This window comes from Clupea harengus, chromosome 4 (assembly GCF_900700415.2).
Source record: "Clupea harengus chromosome 4, Ch_v2.0.2, whole genome shotgun sequence".
Taxonomy (NCBI): domain Eukaryota; kingdom Metazoa; phylum Chordata; class Actinopteri; order Clupeiformes; family Clupeidae; genus Clupea; species Clupea harengus.
Genome location: NC_045155.1, coordinates 12,737,890 through 12,761,906, shown reverse-complemented (window position 1 = coordinate 12,761,906; position 24,017 = coordinate 12,737,890). Strand labels below are relative to the sequence as shown.

At 42.1% G+C, this 24,017-nt stretch overlaps 2 protein-coding genes across 2 annotated transcripts in view; one reads left to right on the top strand and one right to left on the bottom strand.

The window, feature by feature from the left end:
* bsna (bassoon presynaptic cytomatrix protein a) overlaps window positions 1-5,599 on the bottom strand; it is a 103,010-nt gene extending 97,411 nt beyond the window's left edge. Inside the window, exon 1 of the mRNA XM_031566275.2 lies at window positions 5,231-5,599. Coding sequence (XP_031422135.2) covers window positions 5,231-5,412 — 182 coding nt within the window. The 5' untranslated portion in view covers window positions 5,413-5,599. The remainder of the gene's footprint in view (window positions 1-5,230) is intronic.
* A 5,100-nt stretch (window positions 5,600-10,699) lies between these two features.
* Window positions 10,700-24,017, top strand: part of LOC105898919 (helicase ARIP4-like) — a 41,499-nt gene continuing 28,181 nt past the window's right edge. Inside the window, exons 1-2 of the mRNA XM_031566273.2 lie at window positions 10,700-10,853; window positions 15,422-15,573. Coding sequence (XP_031422133.1) covers window positions 15,447-15,573 — 127 coding nt within the window. The 5' untranslated portion in view covers window positions 10,700-10,853; window positions 15,422-15,446. The remainder of the gene's footprint in view (window positions 10,854-15,421; window positions 15,574-24,017) is intronic.

Sequence of the window (24,017 nt, the reverse complement as noted above, 5' to 3'; positions counted from 1 at the left end):
AGAGAAAGAGAGAGAGAGAGAGAGAGAGAGAGAGGGAGAGAGAGAGAAAGAGTGAGAGAGAGATAGATAGAGAGAGAGTACATATACATGACAACCATGCTCAAAATAAAACAATAATCCTCAGCTTTTCAACAATGGGTTCGTCTCTCTTTCTCTGTCTCCCCCTCTCTCCTCTTAACCTTTAAGACCTGTGTAATTACAGACTCATGTAAAAGCATTTTTTTTCTAGCAGACAAATTATATACATTTCATGTTACCCTGCCCGATTATTTTATTCAATCAAATTTGCCTGCAATGACCAACCTGTTTCTCATATTTTTCAAGTGCAATAGGAGAACACGGAATCTCCGATTTAAGCATTTAAGTAACATTGTAATACATTACAACTGGAAACATTCCCATATCATGTATATCCAAACTCCACGTGACCTAGGATAAAATTAAGACTCAATGTGCTGAAATTGTTCTGTCATACTTTCAAATTGAATGACTCTGGCTCTGATTGCACAGGAACATTTTTGCTGATATTATCCTGCCAGGGCCAACATTAAATAGATGCAGTGGCCTCACTTATAGATGTGCACACACACACTCCTTCCAAAAGCGATAAGCTTCAGTAAGCATGCATGACAGATTCTGTCCCAACGCCAAATTAGGCCAACCTTGCAAGTCAACAATACTGACATCAGGTATGCTGGTTTAAGAATGCATGGTAACAGTTATGGTATCTGAAAACTTCAGATTAGGATTTTGTCATGATTATGGCCACGAATGCACCTGCTGAAGCCAGTGCTAACTATTGTGATTTAGAGTCCGCTGAGAGAGATCAGCAGGAAGATCCTGAGTCAAATTACCTTTGTCCAAACATGACATTTCACACTCTGTCCTCTATACAATCCCTCCAGGATCTTGCAAGGGTGTGTTGCTGTTTCTAAGAGTGACTGAATTTGCTGCAGGGATTCTCAAAAATTGCAATTAACATTGCAGTGATTTTAAAGTTTTTTTTTTTCAATTCCCTCTGGAAATTCCTAAAAATTCCAACCACGATCTTGCGAGGGTTTGTTCAGTCCCTCGAGGATCTTGCAAGATCATAATACTTTTCTTATTCTGTGAAAACTTCATATTTCATCATTTCATTCACCCAAGCGTTTTACTGTACTTAGACAAAAACACTTCTTATATGCTCCGATAATCCGATCAATTGAGCAGTTGACTACAATAAAGTCAGCATTAAAGGCTGACCTAGGCATCTCTGCGTCTGGAGTGGCACTTGTCCTGCAGATTCCCAAGTCCACTCCACGTGTCAATGTGAAACAGTGAGGACCGTCGGGAGCCTGATTGCAAGTATTAATTGAGACTGATAATTGATCCTATTAGGGTAATTATGGGCCTGGATGAAACTACCCAGAGCTGCTCCCGACAGCTCCCAGTGCAGGATAGCCATCCTTTTCATTGTGCGGTGCAGAACTGTTGAAGTTCACACAAGGAGGCGGGGGCGATGAGAGTTGAGAGGAAGAGAGAGAGGGGGAAAAGAGAGAGAGAGGAGGAGGACAGAGAGCAAAGAGGAAGAGAGAAGGAAAGGGAGAGAGTGTGAAGCAGACAGGGGCAGGGGGGGTTGAGAGGGAGAGATTGACTGAAGATTAGGCTTGCTAAGACTATAAACAACAGACCACGAGTAGAGGCAGGTATGAGATTAGCTCTGCCAGTGTTTAATATGATCATAAATCTAACACACACACACACACACACACACACAAATGCACATACTAAAAAATGCCAATCAGGAATCTTATGGTCCTGGGTCACTCAGGAGAAGTGCAGCATGCGAGGCAAACGCTGTCCTCTCACTCCCTCTGTTCTCCCAACGCTGGGCAATGATTCACACTGCGACTTCTGTCACAAACCATCTGCCACACATTCAACTTCTCTGTACAGAAATATTGCTTGGCATTTCGTTGTGTTATATTGTGTGAAAAGTACTGTTGAGAATTAACAATTTAGAGTGCCAGGGAGAGACAGGGAAGCCAAAAAAAAGCTCAATTTAAAGATGGCTCCCCCTTTGCAAGAATGCAAGTACACCTTTCAGAAGTGATATCTTGAGGTTGTTCCAATGATTCCAAATTCACACCAGATTTCGCTGCAGTTGTCATCAACCCATCATTGAGACTCCCCCGCCATTCTACACTACAACTTCACAGATGGCCCCTGTTAGAAAATGATGTCAGCAATATCTCCACATCCAGCACCAAAGGATGCATACTTTAGTAAAGGTGGATTTGGGACATGATTCAGTATGTTGCATTATGTCAATATACTGTCAACCTATTTGGAGAGGATAAGATAATTTATCCACATGTGCATTAAACATGAGTAAACACACGTTGAGGTGCAAGGATAATTAATGCATTTCTTGTCCACCTAAACCTAGACCTGCCGTCCTGTAGTTCATCGTTTATCTTCAGTTAATGAAGTAGAGAAAATCAGAGTCACACTGAAAATGAAAAGCAAATAATTCAGTGAGACCAGTAAAACCACTGGCTGGGCTAGGTCCAACACAGCTCATCAGGTGTACATTACAAATCCAAGTTCAGATTAAGGCCTTAGGAAAAAACACATAGCGGATCATGCCACCCCTGTGCTGCCATTAGTTTACCATTGTGGATAAAAAGCCTCACCGAAAGGAAGACATATCATACATTCCAGTTTATTTAAGAAGAATAGACAGCTAATATTCTGTGCTGGGTTACTGATAAGGGCAGGGGCGTAGAAAAGACGGAGAGCCTTAAAATATTCAGGGGGTCAAGTGCTGTACTGGGACCATACCATAGCCTACAGAATACATTTTTCATATTTAGTCTGAAATCTTTTTTTTTCCAGGGGCCCTACAATTTCTAGCCACACCTCTGAAAAGGTGTATAGAATCAAGTAGACATGCAAACCCACTTGAACAGGCACATGCATACACTTTCTCTAGTACATTTCTACTTTACTTCACAAAATGAATGGATGATCATGACTTGATGCTATAAGTATACCTATCTATCTACCTATCTATATTATATATTTGTGTGTGTGTGTATTTTTTTTCAATCCACTGTAGCATATACCATGTAACACACACAGACACACACACACCATCACCATCATCATGATTAACAGCCGAGTTCCTCCTCCCGACGCAATCACGGGCTGATTACCAAGGACAGTCAGAAGTCATTACTTCGATTCAAATACCCTGTCACCGGTTACGGTAGAAGGAAAGTAGTGGTGAACAAAACGGACCCTGGGCTCACTCTAAGACCTCGTCTATACGTGTATAGGTTTACATGTAATTTAAAAATATTCCCTTATCATTCAATTCACTTTACTGATAATTCACCACCTCTCTGTGGCTTTATAATCTGGCCTTCACCATTAATAACGGCTTGATTAACGTTGAAAGTTCCTCATGACAAGAATCTTTAAGTATTCGCCATTTTTTGCTTCTCCTCACTCATGCTATACCAACTTATCCCAAATAAAATGATCAGAGAGCAAACCAGCAGCGCTCGACCTGCTACATCCTACTTCTTATGCTGTAGCCTGTCCTACCTCACAGCACGCCTCACTGAAAAGGTAATCAATTTGCTCTAGCGGAACCCACAGCTACGCGGAAGGGGGTTGAAAACGTATATATTTATATGTTGGCGCGTCAACGGAATGATTAAACCTCCACTTGTTCAGCTTCATTTTTGATATTCCCGATACTAATGGCTATGAGAGAAAGACAGAATGTGTGAGTGAAACGTGACGAGTAAGCGCCCGCAGGAGAGCAAGTGAGAGTGAGCAAACATGCTGCACGTGATGTGCTCTGTTCACATGTACATTCATTGCGCTGCTATCAATTCGTAATGAAATGATTCCATAATGTAAGTATAGACATTAAAGAACACTGACCGACAAGCTCAAGTCATAAAACACAGTCCTAACCCGGCCCCGATTTTCGTTCATGTAAAATAGGCCTACTTGAAATAATATTTTTTTTTTTTACAAAGGCAATGTGGATATTCTGAGAATTCTCCATGCCTTTCGCCCATAGAGCCACGAGCTGCGTTCCACCAAAGTCGTATTATATAATGTATGTGGAGACTCGTAATCACGGAGATTGACCATGCAATTAGCGTGCCAGTGCAAATGTAGGCTACCTGAAAATAAGTAAATCTGTTGCTTTCCCTATTTTTCCATCCTAATCTGTGTATGCGGTGGAATACTGTAACGTTATTGGGGGAGCGAGGGAAAATGAAGCGCTCATCCATTAAGGATGCAAAAGCTAGTGGTCAAGACTGTGTCGAGAAGTGTAGCGTATTTTGACTAATCATTTTTCGAATATCTCATCAATTTGCTTTTACACCTCTGTTCAAACGACATGCATCATATAGTGCATGCATCTGTGATTAAGCAGCATCACAGCCTCACTGACTTCCTATTTCAAGAGAAATGCAGCCTATATATGGAGCCGCATACTCTCACGATGTAATGGATGTTGTCTGAATTAAACATTGAGCTGAACGTAAGTCCCCCCTTTCTACTCTCACACACACGTACACACAAATACACACCCTCTCTCTCTCACACACACACACACACACACACACACACATAGGGACACACCACCATCATGAGCACGAGCATAGGGCATTAGCATCCTCCTCCCCTGTTCTCACACGGAAACATTCAGCCCCTTTCCAATGTTTGTGTCAAACGGTCGCCGTTGCTCCCCTGTTCAACGCCCTGCGTAACGTGTAGCTCATCCATGGACTCCTCCACAGCAATGACACACAGCCTACACTGTAGCTACTCTCGCGCAGAGCAAAATTCTAAAGCCCGTTTTGACTGGCGTGAAAGACAGATCCAGTAGCTAACGGGCCAAACTGTTAATATGGGATGCAGGAGCCATTTAGTCCTTCCAGAATACCACTATGACGTCCAGTTGAAGGTACTAGTATCGTAGAACATATTAATAGCTGCAGCATCTTCAACGCAACTTATTTTTTTCCTCGGGTGCGACAAATACAAAGATAGGGGACAGCGTTCGTGGTCCGTCTCAGAGGTACATCCCTATGCTATCGCGGTCGTTCGTACCAAGATACTATAATTTATGCGCATCACAGAGTTTGTGTCAGTGGACGACAAATGGCATTTTTGCATATAATGGATGCTATCAAGACGAAGAGACGTTGTTCTAGGCTACCTGTTTATCCCTGCTCCGGGTCCCGTGACCGCTCCTCCCCCAGCTGCAGTACCGTTCACGGGCTTGATGTGCTGTCCAGCGCCCGGTGGTGCTGAAACGGAACCTGCAGCTCCCGCCATCCCAACCATGGAGCCAGGCTCCCCGGGTTGTCCCCCTCCCTCGAGGCTGGCTTCGTTCCCCATCGCCTCTTCTTAGGGAGACCACCGATGTTAATGTTATTAACCTACAGTATGTTTGTTATATTTAAAAACCGTGCGCGGACTCAACGATGCTCTTCCTCCGCCATCATCCCTCTCTACGTTCTAGGGACCTGCGCGAAGCACGCGCATAGAAAGCAAGAGAGGAAGGCAATGCCGTTTGGATGGGGTGGGCTCGTATTGAGGAGAGCACGCGCTGACGCGGAGGTACATCACGGGCGCGTGCCTCTGAGAGACAAGCTCGTGTGATATAGTCACTCTTTTCCTTTTCTACGCGAACGCGCTGTGGGAAGAGCAGAGGAAAGCGAAAGGAAGGGGACGCGCGTACAGATCTCTTGACTGAAATCTCTGGTATGTATTGATTGGTACTGAAGCATCCCTTAACCGCAAGGCTCATTAAACAAATAAAACAAGCGTTTTCACCAAATACATGAAGGAACATTACAAGGGCATATTTGATTGACACCTTTGAACCTTTGAATGGTTGAGGGAATTTTCAGGATTCATTCATAACCTCTCAGTGTTTGACACTATTTATAACCTGTTAAGATTAAGGGGAGCTGTTACTGTTTGGACAAGATAAGAAATAGACAGATTTGACAAGCATGAAGAGCTCAGCTGGAGGCTGGAGGGGGAGACTCCAAGTCAGTTGAACAGGGTGCTCCACTAATGAGGAGAGTCCCTGAGAATCCTCTGTATCTAGTTATGGTGTGAAGTGCACACACACATACACACACACATTGGAGTGCGCTCTATGCAAGACCATCCTCCATCGTTACGTTGTGGCCCTCTCCCTACCCACCCCCACCTCCACCACCTCTTCCTCCTCCTCCTCCGTGTTCTCTTTGATGGAGAAATAGACCAAGCTCCCCAAGGCAGACCTCAGCGAGAGAGCTGAGGAAATACTTTGTGTAGAGATGCCAACTTCTCTGGACTGGAAAGAACCTGAATGAATAAAACATCACCCTCTCTCAGACCTGACTTCAAGGTTAACGCAAACACACATACACACACACAAAAAGAAACACCACTCGAGGAGTGGCAAACAGCTAAGCACGATCACAGACGCAATGCTCTCAGACTGCTGCTAGCCCCTCCATGCCAGTGGCCAGGCAGAGGTCTGTGCTTGGACTAGCTCAGGTGCCATGACTCAGGCAGACAGGGATGCTCATTGCCAGCAGCAATGCGCATACTTAAGGAGATTAAAATTAGGCATCTGCCAACACACCACTCCACCACAGGCCCGGGGATAACACGTGGGACAGCCCATTGGCCAGGTCGAGGTGACTGATTGATGGGAGGCAGGTATTACTCAGCAATTTGATCACCTCCAACATTTGGGGAAGTGAAGAGAGCATTATGGGGGAGGAGAAGGAGTACACAGGTCCTGTGTTGTTACCCCTCACATCACTCCATCATCGTGGCGTATTTGGACTAGAGGAACACTTTGGGGCTAATCAACAGATGATCAATGTAGAGCATTAGAGAGCTTTTTTCTATTAAAATGTATGCTTCTCACATCTACAGTAATGATTTAAAAAGCATCACTTGTGGAAATCATGGGTCATTTTCAACCCTTTTGAGTGCTGAGTTATCAGTCATTGGCAATGCTCTGCTTGCCAAGCTGCAGCTTCAGAACATTGGTATGAGATACTTTAAAACTGCAGTATATCTGAAAGGGATGGGGTCCTGGCCAGTTGTCTGTTGAAACAATACTCTTACTTAATGGTTTCAGGAGGTACAACAAAAAAATGCAATAAGCCAGTTTGATCCTGAACTTTCATTTGCACTTGATATCTGTGCGATCAAAGCGTTCAGACAGCATCCTCAACTGTATGCTAGTGTGGCTGTGACAGTGGGAGACCTAGAGGTTGAAGGACACCCATATTTGGGTACAGAATAGCCCTGCCAGTTCTGTGGAGCTCTCTCTCTCTCTCGCGCTCGCTCTCTATCTCTCTCTCTCTCTCTCTCTCTCTCTCTCTCTCTCTCTCCAAGCAACGCTCTGACTAACTGTAAAAGCCTGGAGGGAGGAAAGACAGATGGCTGCAAAGAGCTTGGGCTTGAGAGCATACACATGGTCACAGACACACAACAGACCCCTTGCCAGGTAAAACGCTGTCAGGCATGTGCACATACATATAAGCTCAGACCCTCACAAACATACATTAATATGTACATGTAACCTGCGTTGTGTAGAAAAAACACAGTTCCGCACCGGCTTGTTAGCAAGGATTCTAAAACCCATGGGTGTTAGCATCTGTCACTAGCACATCTCTATATCTCAAGGTGTGAGGTTTACTCACTGCAGAGCACTGTACCTGCTGGTTACCGCTACACGAACACACATACACACAGATACTGGTGAAAACAAGGCAATAACCATGAAAATCTAATAAATCTCAATATAAAACCATGTAAATTATAAAACTAATGCTGTGTTTTAAAGACAAATAGACCCCAAATTCACTTTAATAATGAATCATTTTTGACAACCTAGTCTGCATCTGAAAATATTTTTTAATATGTTACTACAATGTAGTTGGATGAATGCATCCACCTAGTGATGGCCATGAAACTCACATTCTTAGTGTGAGCTATACCACCTAGTGGACATTTTTAGTTACTGCAAGAATAGAAATGTGGAGGACAGTAGTGATGGAAACGCATCATTGCATTCAACCTATACCCAAATGATTCTACTCTCTCTTTATATGAGCGTTCGTTTGTGTATGCTTTTGTTTGTGTGCTTGTGTGTGTGTTTTGTGTGTGTGTGTGTGTGCGTGTGTGTGCGTGCGTGTGTGGAGGGGTTATTCCAAGTACGTGGTTTAGTGGTAAACCTCCTAATAGAAGAGCCCTATGGCTTCCTTTGGCTAAGAGAATGAAGCCATAGGGCCCTTCTATTAGGAGGTTTACCAGGTTTAACTTACCCAGATTTGTCACTAAACCATGTACTTGGAATACCCCCTGTGTGTGTGAGAGAGAGAGAGTAACTGAAAGAGAGAGAGAGCGAAAGAGAGAGAATAAGAGAGAGAGAATGAGACTGTTCAATCTGCAACAGATATGCCTTTGGCTCATTAAATCTGTTCTGAAGTGCGGATGCCCATGGCTCTGCACAAAGGAGTACCAGCCTCTGAGAGCTTGTTCAGTTTCAGACCTCCGATCAGTTTCAGTCATAGATCAGCAGAATTAAAGACCATTATCCTGTAGGTCTGTGTTGAGCTTTTGGTATTTCAAGTGTGACAAGACTGAAAGAACATAATGGTCTCTGAATGGCAAATGTATGTGCATTCTAATGAGTAAAAAACATTATTAAAGACCCCTCCAATGAAAATCAAGTTTTTAACCGTTAACGTGTCCATGTGGTACACGACATGACTGAAATAAGCAGCCAACACCCTGGCTGAGTATTTCCATCTTGGAACTGCAGTGTACCAATGGCAGTGTTATGATATTGAATCAGAAAGCCTGGGTTTCACATACCTAAGGAACCAATCCTGTTCACTTGCGAAGTGGGCTTTACATATCATTGGCATAAGGCTATGTCAAAATGAGCGCTATCAGAAGCCAGGTGTAGCTAATTTAGATATTCATAGCTACTAAATGAGACAATGGATTTTGTCATTACAAAATATGTATTATTATTATAATAATAATATTAATAATAATAATACAAATAATCAAACCCTCAAGATTTTGAGGAACAGAGATGCGTTTTCAGGTGTTTAATCAATGCCAGGAGAGGGACTTTTAAAAAAGCAACACCATTCTTCTCTATGGATGAAAACAGCGCTGAGTACTACTAAAATAGTTACAGAGAATAGAACAAGTTTGAACAACACCACTTTGTGCTCTCTCTTGTCTTGCAAAATAAACTATACTAAGCCTTCTTCAAAGTACACCCCATCTAAGAAAACACTTAGGGCAGCCAAGTCAGCCACCTACATATACAATACTACAAAACAGTAGTTTTAAATTATAATACATATCCTGAGACATGTGCCAGGCTTACATCAACTGTTTCTGTGATGTTCATATGAATGATTTTGTTGTAATAAAAAAATTCATGAATAAATAATAAGTTATTGCAATAGTTGGTTGTTATAATAATAAATAAGTGATTGTGAATAAATTCATTGTGAATACATACGTAATAATAAATAAATACATTCGTTTTGTTAATAAATAGAGTTATTGTGTATTTATTTATATACTGAAGACTACATAATACATAATAAATACGTTGTCTATAAATACTTATATGCACAACATCCCTCAAAACCAACATTTGCCCGCCTCTGCCATCCATGCCCCCTTCAAAACTCCCCACCCACCACCGAAATCTCCCGGATTTTGCTACTCAAATGTTGCTAGGTATGCTGAGTAGGTCACAGATACATTTCATGAGTTTGGTCCTGTTGTGAATCATCTCGTAACGGGGCACACCCCAAAACTGTAGTCTAATCTATTGGTGTAAATGATGGTGGAAGTGATTAATTCAGCTCTCTGGAGATGTAAGGCCTTTGCGTCAAGCAAGGAGGAACTCTCCTGAGACAACATCTAGAATTTTCAGTCTTCTGTTAACGTATTGTGTGTATTGTATTGCAACTGTAAGGGGAAAATGCAACGTGGAAAATCACTTCTAAAGATGTAGCATACATGATTTTCCAACAGAGGTCGCTACATCCATAGAATACATCTGGTGAGAAAGGCTACGGCGAAGGGTGATTTTTTTTGTGAATGAATGGGGAATACAGGCATGATTGTAGCTTACAAAACGGTCTTTTTTAGTTCTCTCTCTTAGAATGCCATACATTTATTTGAAGTAGCCCTAAATAGATCAGACGCCTTATGTATGTTTTGGATGCATGTATTGTTTATTGAACCTAAAGGGGGATCGCCAACGATAATAGACTAACGCCTTGTTCTTGGCTGATAGATAAGCTGACCACCCTCTGGAGTCAAAATATGTCTTAAATCGCTACAGGCCGACGAAGTTTCAGTCAGGCAATCACCCAACAATTTAAGCACGATTGAGGGTTGGGTAAACAGAAGCATGGGTACACCACTAATAAACAGGCTAACTTAATTGAAGGAAATTGTCATCCATAAATGTCCGATAACAAAACGAAGGTTACTTTAAATTGGCGTGTATGTGTATGCACTTTGACCTTCTTTAGTTTAAACATTTCCAACCCAAAAACCCAGATATTTCTATTTGTCTCACTGGCCCTGGTCACCTTTAACACTTGTGTGTGTTTTTTTGCCCGTTAGTGAGTTGCCCGGAACTCTCGTATTGGTTTTGTATTCCTGGAGGGGACCGCCATCGCCGTTGCTCTCTCTGAAACTGATGAAAGAAACCGAACATCGTTTACGAAACTGGATTTTGTAACAGTGCAATTGAAGATCTGTGCCAGCGCTTGTACGGGGTAAGAAATGCCCTCCACTTTATATTGTGCATTATCGCATGTGCTGAGAAGTACTCATACACTGTCTGACTCTGGTACGGTACACCATACCGAATGCATTTATGTTTCAACTGGTCAGTGTGTCAACTGTAGACAATAGACGCTAACGTTAGCAGTGTTTCGATAAGACAGCCGGCGTGAGCTGCATTGCCATTACAGCGCCTGATATCATGTTATGAAACATGTTCTAGAAGAGAATTCCTTCCTACTTTGGGCGAGGTATGCAGAATGAAAATGTAATATGCAGTGTCGTTCTTCGCATTTGCAGATTAAAGTTCTGAATTGTGAAGGGTTTATCTTTTTTCTGTAAATGAAAATACCTCTCCTATGAGTTAGTTCTGTTATTTAACATAAAGGGTTGATTTGGCTAACGTAATGCTAATTGGGTTGTGTTTCTTGTTGACGTTATCGAAATGCATTTCCAAAGAACAGTGTCCCGCTGGCAAAGCCTATTGCATTAAACGCTTTACTGACCTCACCTGATCCACTTGACATAGCATAAAAGTAAAGTTTACATAACTAACCTTAAGTTAAAGGGAAGAAGGGGCGCTCCATGAGATAAGATATCCCATCTGTAACTCCCCTCCTTGGCACGGATGGCGCCAAATCTCCTCCGAGTAAATGTGTTGAATAGCAGCGTTGTTATTCTAGCATTTCTTGTCAGTTCTGTAAGAAACTCTTAAATTCAGACATAAACTCATCAGTTTATGACTCCTCTTATAAAACTGTTGCCGAACATATATGGAAATATTTGACCATTTAGGCTTAGTAGTAAATGCATATTTTTTTAAGATGGGTGTTATCCACCATTTGTCACCCCACCTGTCTTTGGCCATACCAGGTGGAGAACATTTTCAACAAGTTTAAATAGGGTTTACTGCTGGGCAGTAGTTATATATCTCCTATATTCTGTATTAGGTGTTGGAGTTAATGTTGAATATTTGTTTTTGTTGTTGTTGTGTGTGTCTGTGTGAATGTGTGTTGATAAGTATCATGGATTATTGACAGGGCACTTGCCCGGTTTTTGTTGTAACTTGAAGGAAGGTTGGTAGTGAGTATTTGTGATACTGTGGAAGGTCACCTCAGAAGTGAAGTTTGTGTTTGTGGTAGAAATGTTTTTGGGATAATGCTGCAGACTCATCTTGCTTTTGTTCTGTACATCTCTCTCTTCCCCCCTCTGATCTCTCACACCATCCATATCCATATCGCTTGGTTTGTGTTCGGCCACATTGGATTCAGGAAACATTTTCTGTAGTGATTTGTGTTATAAAACCCAATGTGCAGATTAACTGACCCCTTATCGACTGTGCTTGGGACATAAACCTGTCATTACTTTTTCAAAGAATATTTCTCTTTCTGTGGCCTATCTTTCAGGATCTGTTTTTCTTGTTTTGTGCATTTCTTCCTACTCATGGTAACTGAACTAAATGGCAATTTGTATTGCCCTTTATAACAAAACGTGTTATGCATGACCTCTTAGTCAAGCTTACATTAACTAGAGATTTAAAACACCTCTCTCCCCTCCCTTTGCTGAGTCTGTCATCCACATTCAAACATTTTCCCTGACATTGTGAGACCCAGGTCTTTTTTTTGTGCTTCTGACTGGTGAAAGGCCAAGGCTGGCGAGTAAACTTTAGAAGGGAATATCTCTGAAATGCTGCCCAGGCTGTTCAGTGAGCTTGGCTTACAGCAGCCAGTGGGGATTTGTGTCTGTATTAGCATATACTTTCCAATTGATTTCAAGAAGAAAGGACAAACTTACATACCCTTGCTTTAAGAGTCAAACCCACTACAAGCTATTTTCTCAAAGTGAGCTGAAGTGGAGGTAAACAAAAGGGTGTCTTTATTTTAGATTACTTTGAATATTGAATGTAGAGTAGACTGTCTGTACATTTATATAACAGGACTACCTTTATTTTGATGTCCTTTGTCTGTGAGTGTGTATGTGTGTGTGTGTGTGTGTGTGTATGTATGTGTGTGTGTGTGCGCGTGTGTGTATGTGTGTGTGTGCGCGCGTGTGTGTATGTGTGTGTGTGCTTGTGTGTGTGTGTGTTTGGGCATGATGTAACAGTAACTTCTGTCTGCACAGGGTGGGCATTGTTTTTCCAAGCCCCAAGGCCTGTACCTATTTTCTCCTACCTTTTTACCTGGCAATCTACCTCCACTTTAAGACGCACCTAGTAACTCTACACCTCCTCCCGGAGTCCCACATGCCCTCAGTGACCGTGTGCACTCCGTGACCCCCCTCTCCCTAGCGACCCCGTGCCTCATCGACATAGCACTCTAAAGCCCCTCCCCCTAATGTGACTGTTGAGTTACTGAATTTTAGAAGTAGTGAGGTGGGGGGGGGGGGGGGGGAAATGAGTGAGGGGGTGAGGATGGTGTGAGTGGGTTTGTCCGGGGCGCAATTGTGTAGTATGAAGGTCACACGGTCAGGGTTCAGCACACAACTGGCAAGGAATTTGGCCAGCGTGACTGTGAAGTGGGTGGGGATAAGCTACACAAATAGCCTCGCCTTGAGGTAAGCGCTGTTTACGGAAGCCGGTTAAGGTTGAGAAAAAAGCCTTGAGCCTTAAATAGCCTCATTAGAAAAGCTATTTTAATACGGCGTGTTTTATCAAGCACCGTGTAGTGGGACACGTCATGAAAATCGTCAGGAGTGTTGAATAATTCATGCAGTTCTTGTCAGAGAGGCCCGTAAAAAGCTTAGCAAAGGAGGACACCAGGGAGAACGGAACTGGAACTTCTGTTGGAACTTTTTCTGAAGAGATTATTCCTGTTCTGCTGGGCAGTAGACTATTTCTTAACAAAATGTAAGGCTGTCAGCTCCAGTGTAGATCAAGAGCCAGCACTCTTTGTCTGAAAATACACCAGCGATTGATGGTAAAGGTGTTCTTTAGTGGAGAACAACTGAATAAATGAATTGTCAATGAGACTGTTGTCAAATGTACTGGGATGACTGCACTCAAATAAATGAAAGAGGATAGAATATATAGATGTCTGTCCGCGTGGGAGATCAGAAGCAGCCCACAATAAAGGACGCCTGCCGTGTCACGTGCCCTAGGTGGCCTCCCACCTGCCTTAAAGCCTTGGCAGGTAATGGCTGGGGCATCAAATGTGGCCTTCAAACCAGCCCCTCATTTTAAGTGAGCATTTATCGTAATTCATGTGCAGATTGTAGTCCATTAATTCACTTTTTGATTTCATTCAACTGTATCTCAGGAAGAGCCCGCTTGGTCAGAACCAAGGGACAGGATGTTCTCTTCTGACATGTTTTTGTTCAACATTATGCATGTTTTGTGTAGCTGTGCGAAAAAAGCCCAGTTTGCAGTGGCAGAGGATAAATTGCAGCCCATAACTGTCACGATGAGGTACAGCGGATGATGTATGTACACCTTTGCAAGGACCTCTATATTTGGTGTGCGTGTGTTTTTGGCATGTTGAGAGACGCAGTGCATATCTTGTATAACTTTACTGGTAAGTAATAGAAGCATTAGCCAGGTCTTATGTAAGCTGGTCTTATGCAAGCTGCTGTCTTTCGTTTCACCGCTCTCCTTATTATTTTTCGGTGTCTTTTGGAGGATGAAAGGCGTCTTTACGTCACCCTCCCCTCCCCTTCTTCTCCCCTCCCACTGGTGAACCATTCTTTATAGGCTAAGTGGAATATTGGGCAGGTGCCTCTGAATCTGAAATTTACCTTTGCCCTTTCCATCGGCATCCAAGTACATCCATACACACACCACTACACACACATACACACACACACACCACCACTACACATGCACATGCACACTTGCTCTCACGGACACACCAACCTGGCGATGCCCTGATTGGACACATTACATACAATCTGCTTATTTTTAAGTGTATGAACATGTCTAACATGTCTAAGTTGCAGTCTAAGGTCCTTGTGACTTTCTGTGCCCTTAATAGACCAGCCTATTCTTCCTGCTCCAAGTGTGAAGACACTCTCCCTTCCCACCCTCTTTTGTCCTTGTTCGGGTATATTTTTATCTTTTCAGGTTTTTTTTCTCCCTCCTAGGCTTGTCTATGTGAAAAGTAATTACTTAAAAACCTTTTCTTTTTTTCAAAGTGTTTATTATGTTGTTTTGCTTCTATGAATTTCATAGGTAATGATGACACATCGGACATTTAATGACTTCACACAGTATTAGCAGTGAAATATAGTGCATTGATGTGTGAAAAACAATACAGCACACTTACCTCTCTTCTTAATGAGGAAGGTCCTTTATGTGTGTGTTTCTCTGATTGTGTTTGTCCTTGGAGAGATTACAGATGGAATTGTAGTGGCATTTTTTTTAAATTCTTTTCATCAGCGCTTGTTCAAAACCAAAAGCTCCATATCACTCACTGTACATTATTGGATGGCGTGTTTGAGTTTGTGTGACTTTGTAACGACTGGAGGCGGTATATTGCGTTACACACAATAGTTTTGTTTCGTGTTTGAGCCTGTGTAACCTTTTAGATTAAACCGCATACATGTTCTCGTTTATGTTTTTTTGATTTAGGTGAAGAAGATGAGTAGGTAACAGTATGGCAGCACAGTGGGTCTCAAACCGAGATCTGGAGGCGTGGGAGAGCAGTGGAGAAGAACTAGAAGATGCAGAATTGATGGCTGAGGACGAGGAGAATGACAGCGATGACAAAGATGAAACCACTGGTAAAGAAAGTTTCATCTTTATGAAAGCATGAAACTTACCAATGTAGCAAAGAACGTGGCCTACACTTTGTGTAAGGCTGTGGACTATGTCCTACGTATGGTGAAAATGTGGCAAAATGAAAACTGTTAATAGCATAATTATAGAACATTTATGTTGGACAACTGCTATGTTATTTAGTGTGTTTACACAAAAAGTCTGTAGACACGAAACAGACAAACAATAAATATGGTACTGAATCAAATAGGTGTGACCAACCACACCAACCCACATGAGAAAGTAAGAATTATGGTTTTCGCCTGTGTTGAAAGAGTCTCACGGCATAGCTTGCCAATTATTCCAGTTCATAATAATGCCGAAACTTGTTTGGATAGGTTCACACACCCAGACCTACCCAGATACACGTGGAAGGAAGTGGGTAACAAGTGTCAGTTGTGCAGACACAAACTTTGCACTTCTATAATTGGATGTGTTTGGGTCTCTCTTTTATCACTTAACTATACATGTTCTAGAGGATATGTTTTCAGAGGGGTTTTGAGGTAATACAAGTCGGTTACTGAGGTGTTTTTGAAGTCGGATAAACAGTGAAAGCTTACGAGATAAAGCAATTGAGTTTTGCATAGAGGAAATCGTCTGCTCTGTTTAAAACCTGAAAATCACAATGCACATCACAATATCTTGGCATGTAATACTCAGCGTATTGCAGATGGTTAGTCACCACACATTTGTTTCTTTGTTACTCAGTGCCTTTAGCACGTCCCACCTCAGGGGATGATATGTGTTTGGTTGTAGGCTGCTTTCTGCACCAGTGTATGTGTGTGTGTGTTTGTGTATGTGTGTGTGTCCACATGTGTTTGTGTGTGCAAACACAATGTAGTGCCTTAAGGGTTTCTAAGTGAAATCCCACTCTCCCTGAAAAAAAAATCTCAGGCAACGGTTGGTTTGTGAAGGGGAGAAGGATTAACCAGTCTCTTTGTAGCTGTTATTGTGCACGTGTGTGCGTGTTGAAAAAATACTCTTGAATGTTGGATTTAACCCACAAGGCCAATATAGTCTGTCCCTGTTTCTCCTTTGGATTTCCATGTTGGGTTGTAGAGGTCGAGAGGTTTACAGAGGTCCAAGGTTTGGTAAGCAAAACTTCATTATGGCCAGATCTGTATAAAGACACTATGAGTTGTTAAGTATATACAGTATATTGTATTTTAAACATAATATGTTGGCAGAGGGGCAAAAGTTCTTAGTTAGAGTTTTGAAGGACAGAGAAAAAGAGGACAAAACTGAATTAAGGATTATATTATCGGGGGAGAAAAAGATTAAGTCTGATCAGAGGAAACGTGTTTCTTGTGTTGTGCACTGGGCTGGGGGCTTGGTGACATTGGTGGAGTTGTTTTTGGGCTTCTGTCACTGTGACATGCGTTACACAAGCACGTTATGAAAGATCCTCCCCAACCTCCTGCTGTGCGCTTCCCACAACTCCACAGGCTCTTACAAGAGCTCTTACCAGCGTGTGTGTGTGTGTGTGTGTGTGTGTGTGTGTGTGTGTGTGTGTGTGTGTGTGTGTGTGTGTGTGTGTGTGCGCGAATGCGAGTGTGGCAAAAGAAAAGACTAGGCCTATGTGTTTCTGTGTGTATGTGAGAGAGAGAGAGGGGGGGGGGGGAAGAGACATTCCACTTACAGTTTGTTTAACAACACACACACCCCAGTGCCTCTAGTCTGTCTGACAGTGTAACTGAAACACCCTGTGGATTAAGGTCAACAAATGTCAGGGCAATCCCAATGACCCAGCCACCACCCCCACCTCTCTGAGTGTCTCTCTTCCTCTGTTTCCTCTTTCTCTCCCCCTTCTCTCCTTCTCTCCTGCCTTATCTCTTTTCTTCCACTCTTCTGCACAGATTTCCTTGTTGTTCTCGTGCCTCTCTCAGCCCATCCTCCTCATCATCCCTCTCTCTTGTGTAATGTGGCTCTCAGAGCAGCGTCACTGTGCCACCCACTTTTTTTTTGTCACACTGTCGCCATAACAACAGCTGCCCATACACACACACACACACCCATACACACACACACACACACACACACACACACACACACACACACACACACACACACACACACACACACACACAAACACGCACACACAGAGAGAGCCAGAAAGAGCCCCTGGACCCTTACCTCTCTCTCTCTCTGCCTGTGTTTCTGTCCCTTTCTCCCTCTGTCTCTTTATCATTCCTGCTGTTCTACTTTCATATTTCAGTTCGCCCTGTGTTAATATATAATGTTCCACTTTGTAACATATACCCTTTTTTTTGAGGATGCTTGTGTGATCTCCACAGTCCTGACAGCATGTGGCATCTCCTCAGTTGTTAACCTAGATAGTTATTCACCCTCCGTCTCCCTTTCCACTGCCCCTCTTAGCTATGACCCTCTACCTCTCGCCCTGCCCCACATAGAGTTTGAGTCATGCAGCTTTTCAGAAATGCGGTATTAGAGTTTTCTGGGAAAATATGAGGATCAATAATTGCTACAATGTGTTGTGTGTGTGTTTTGTGCAGATATATCCATTAGACAGAGCTATGAGAGATCCCTTGAAGGTGTGTGTGTGTGTGTGTGTGTGTGTGTGTGTGTGTGTGTGTGAGATGCTACCTCAGTGTTTCCCCTACCGTTATACTAGGGGGGCGCCCCGCCCCCCCAACGGCACCCCACGCCCCCCCTGGAAGGTCAAGTTAATTTTGTTCAATTTTATTTTCTATAAAGCGCCAGATCACAACGGAAGTCATGTAAGGTTACCTTTCCTATAGAACAGGTCTATAGCTTGTTATTTTATTAAACAACATAAATAGCCTTATGTTATTTATCTTATTTGCACAACGGCCTGTAATTTCTGTCTCTACATGGTCTCGCGTTTACAATTCTCTGCTCTCTGTATCACGCATGGCGGAGTTCCGCCACGATGCGCACAAAACACACACACACACACACACGTGCGCGCACACACAGGTGAGCACGCTCCCACCAGCGGACAGAATTGGGCTTAAGAATCAGTGCACAGCTACGGACACTTTTAAGCTTTAAAAAACACATTTCCAGGCGTTCATGAATCCTGCGGAGATCTTTTCATAGGGTCGAGAATGAGGCCTAATGAGAATGGCTACAACAGACGTGGAAACAGAACGTACGCCCATGTCCACACCGAAAATTCAGAAATAGATCTGGCTTCCATTTTTTATCATTTTCCGCGAGTTGTGCGTGTCCCTTTTTACATAGAGTCTGGTAATAAATCTATGAAATGTAATGAAAATTATTTATTTTGCTGTGAATAATGAAGGAAGCAATAAATCCGATTATTTCCCAAACCCTCAAGAGCTGTTGCCATGGAGATTTAACATTACTTTCTGTTTGAAGATAAGGTAGCAGCTAGTGTTGAAGAATGGATGACTTGAAATTGCACGACTTTAAATTAATATATGAAATTGAACATCAACACCTATACGGATAAAATAAATAAAAAAGGATAGCAAAACAGACTGATAAGCATAGATGTTAGATGACGAGACAGATCAGGCTGGGTTTTTTTGTCATATGAAGGCTGAGACATTCATAACATTTTATTGAGTCTTACTGATGGTCCTTTTCTAATGCCAACATGTGCACTTCGTTGTGGAGAAGTAAAGCCTATTTGGCTAAATTTGCTACATTTGTAGTCCTGGTAATCTTTTGTTTGGCATATTGGTGAGGTTATTAAGAGAACCATTTCTCAATCGTTTTGTTCTTGATGAATTAATGTTTGTTTATTGATCATTATTATTTATTATTATTATTTTTCAACAAATAACTCAATTATAATTACAAAGAGGACAACTGCAACTTTTTATCGCAACTTTCACTTGTTTTCGGCAATTTCATTGCAAAAAACACCTAAAAATAAAAACTTTCATAGCAACTTTTTGGAAAAGCTCCTACGAAATCAGGAATTTTAGGCTGCAAATATCTCAAAACATTTTCTTCCAGAAGCCCAAAAAGGTACACTGCAGTGACAAAAGCTGCACACTTTGTGGATAATTGTCATAAAAAGACATGTTGCGATGTAGTTCAATGTACAGTTAAAGTAATTGTTCAGTTGTTATATTAACTGCTGTCATTAAAAGAAACACATGAACACCATGATTCCTTTAAGTAGGGATGCTCCGATCTGATCGGCGCCGATCAATATCGGCCGATATTCCCATTATCGGTTTTGATCGGCGTCCTCAAAACGGCCGATCAAACATGGCCGATCAGATGACATAAAATCTGCGAGAACTACTATCAGAGACGTTTCAATAAAACGTTAGAGATAGGCATTTCAGGCCGCCAATGGTAAGAAATGATTCTCGTGGTCGCCTCGCAACCTCAGGCTGAACCTTTATTAACCCCACTGTTTCACTTCATAACAGCAACAACATAAACTAAATGTATGACGTGGCTCCTTTTTCGTGACTTACATTTTTCTACTGTTCTTAGTTGTTTGTATTGGGATAGTGTGCTGCTCTAACTACATGTGGATAGTTTTTCGTGGTCTTACTTAGCCAGTTGGACGTAATATTTTAGACCAGCCAGAACAACGCACACGACCGGCATTATTTAATAAATGGAATGGTTGCCATGGCGCAGCGAGTGTGTTATAGCAGCTCTCCAGCTTAAAACAAAAATAATACAAAATTCTTCCTATTACCTTGTTGCTATTACACGTGAATTTCCCTAACAGGATTAATACAAGTGTATCTATCTATCTATCTAAATCGATGTTGTTAGGAAAGGGATGACATTAACAAGCCACACTTTAATCTATCACTGTTTAATGTATTTGCATCAGACCATTTTACAAAACCGGTTTTTGAAAGTGTAAGCAATGAGCAAATCTGACGTGAAAAGATTTTTATTATAGACGGAAGTTTCCAAACGGTAACTTACACAAACCAGGGTTATGGCGAGGTGCGCGATGTGGAGCGAAATGGGAAACCCCCCCTGCGTAATATGCCAGTTGTCACTGTCGCATTTTAAATCCTCAAACTTGGAGTGCCATTCTCCACACACTTTGCTAACATAGCCCAGGAGTTTCCTAAAGCAGACCTGCCAACCTGCACGCATTTTGTGTACCAACCACGCAATTCCTAGTCAAAATACGCAGGTACGAAATGCCAGCTGAAACTACGCAAAAAAAAAAATCAATCAATACAAACCTATACTGTACATTTATTTAAACTACATCCCTCAGATTGGACAAGATGCTACGACCTTGTGCCTGTGGTTCTGTAAGTTACTGTAAGTTGTATTGTACCTCAGCAATGCATTACGCCTCGGTGGATAATAAAGTAGCACTATCCTCCCTGACCCGCAATACTGATACTAGTGCTACTTTATTATCCACCGAGGCGTAATGCATTGCTGAGGTACAATGGGAAGTGGGGGAGTAATAATCAAGCACATACAGTAAATGTGACCCTAATGTTAGCATATAAAACGTTAAAACATGTGTTCGGTAACTTAACGAGATGATGCATTTCAAGGGGTATATCCTTCAGATAAATTTGTATAAAAAGTTAGCCGTAGTAGCTAGCATCTGATGTGATTCGCCTGGTTACGAGACGGCTACGGTGTGAAAAACTGATGGAGTAGGCTAATTTAGCTGCAGTAACGTTAACTCAAACGCCACGGAGACTGTTCTAACTTTGAATCGCTCTGTTGGGGGCAAAGTGACCATTGCAAAGGTGTTTGACTACAGACTGCTAACGTAGCAAATAATTCCTACTATTGCAGCCAGTCAACCGACCAGCCTGGCAGGTATAAAATAATCATGACGATTTTCAGTCTCGTTACCAAAAACAAGACCCAATACAGAGCAACCCTGAGCACTGACATGATAAGCGCTTTGGTGACAAGAAAGGTGGACTGTCTGTCACATGGAAGGCTTCAGTGATGCTCTGCTCAAAAAGGCCAAGTCGCCAAGCTATGAGGCAAAGCAGTCAAGAGCAAGTGCCACTGGAAGTAGATAGATGGATACTTTATTGGAGCTTTAAAATATATATATATATATATACTGTGAGATAGGCATTTATATATATATAATATATATATATATTCTTTAGAAGTGCTAAATGATGCACAATGTAAAGATCTCTTTTCATTTATGGAATTCTTGTCAAGAAAATATGATTGTATTGTTTATTTCGCCGCTGATTTATAATGTTGAATAACTGGATGATATGGCGGTGAGTGGGGAATTGACTGTATGCAAAGCCCCTGCCAAACTGAAACTCCCCTGGTACTCAAAAACTTTCTTCAAGGTTGGCAGGTCTGCTAAAGGCACAGAGCTAGCACAAGGTAAATACTTTAAAAACATCAGTCAGATAAACAGACTCCACTTTTCGAAAAGTCACAAAGTACTCTGAAACGGTCACGTTGGCATTGTATCAGGTGGGATATTGCTTGAGCAAAAAAAGTAATATAGTGAGGGAGAGGTTGTGAAGTCTTGTGTACGTGATGTCGTTGCTATCCTCATATTGGATATTTGCCTATAGCCTGTTTATGTTGCAGTTAAGTTTGTATTATTATTTTTCCACAGGAAAGCTACTGTATAAGCTCCAAGTTCTCTTGAGAGCCTCTAGATAGTGGAATGTTGCACATGTGATTCTATTGTTGTGATTTTCATTTAAAGATATATTTTTATTATTATTTTAATATTTATTATTATTTACACATTTTATAGTAAGCGAGAGAGCTTCTACACTGGAATGTTGCACGTTCCCTGCAATAAAACAGATGGTTGTCAATTCATGATACTCTCTCGTCTCGTAATTTAAATGCTTAAAATACAATACCTATGTTGTTAAGAATAATTAACTTCATAAATAATGCTACACAATAAATAGAAAGCTTCAATCGACACCGTGATCGGTGATCGGTATTATCGGATCGGCAGATACTGATTTCAGTCATCGGTGATCGGCACCAAAAAACCTGATCGGAGCATCTCTACCTTTAAGCGTTTGTGTCGGTGGCTGTGCCGCGCACCGTGCCTCCCCCCCCCCCCCAAAAGCTGTAAACCTAGGGGAAACACTGTACCTGGAGCAGTTTTCAGAATGTTTTCTTGATTTTTCTCTCTGGCAACATGTGGTTTGCCAGTTATCCGCCAGTCGGCAGTGAGCATAATTCTTTCCCTTGATGCCCACTGACTGAAGGTCTTCCCTCTCTGCAGGTGCTCTGACTCAGTCTCACTTCAGTTTCTGCATCAGGTTTTGGCTCAAGGCAAGAGCTGATGTAGATTTATATCAAATGAAAGATTCTGTTGGCACATCTTAAAGGGAACAAACTACCTGCCATTGTTGTTTTTTTAATATGTGCAATAGAAATTGATATTTAGCTCAATGTAAAAATGCGGCTCTTTTTCACTTCGGCTAACATTAGGACATTTGGCAGTCAGATTGCATCTTGAGTTGGTAACAGACGCATAATATACGACAACACATATACTCATATTCACACACACACACACACACACACACACAGACACAGAAATTGTCTTATACATGAGGGAACATAGGCTACATGTACTGTATATGCACGGGGTGATTGTGTGTGATCAGACCTTCGCTTTGATTGGAGGCAAGGAGGAGTCTTTTCTGATAATTTTCTGATCGTCAGAGAGACACGGGAGAGAGAAAGTACATTTACATTTACATTTAGTCATTTAGCAGACGCTTTTGTCCAAAGCGACGTACAAGGGAGAGAATATTCAAGCTACGAGCAATAGAACCTGGTGTAACAATAAATAAATACTACTTTACATTAGAAATATAACAAAATGAAATAAAAAGAAAGAAAGAGTGCAGAAGTGTAACTGCTGTAATTGCAAGTTACGCACTAGTCGAAGTGCCAGTTAGGACGGGAAGTGCTCTCTGAAGAGTTGGGTCTTTAAAAGCTTCTTAAAGGTAGAGAGGGACGCCCCTGCTCTGGTAGTGCTGGGTAGTTCATTCCACCAACGTGGAACTACAAATGAGAATAGTCTGGACTGCCGTACTTGCACAGACGGCAGTGCCAAACGACGCTCACTAGAAGAGCGCAGCATCCTGGGTGTAACATTTGCCCTTACAAGAGCATTTAGGTAGGTGGGAGCAGAACCATCGAGCACTCTGTAGGCAAGCATAAGTGACTTGAACTTAATGCGAGCAGCTACCGGCAGCCAGTGGAGCTCAATGAGTAGCGGGGTGACGTGTGCCCTCTTCGGTTGGTTGAACACCAGACGCGCCGCCGCGTTCTGGATCATTTGTAGTGGTTTCACCACGCAAGCCGGCAGGCCCGTTAGGAGGGCGTTGCAGTAATCAAGGCGTGAATTCACCAAGGTTTGCACCAGCAGCTGGGTGGCATACTGGGTTAGGTACGGCCTGATTTTGCGGATGTTGAATAGCGCAAA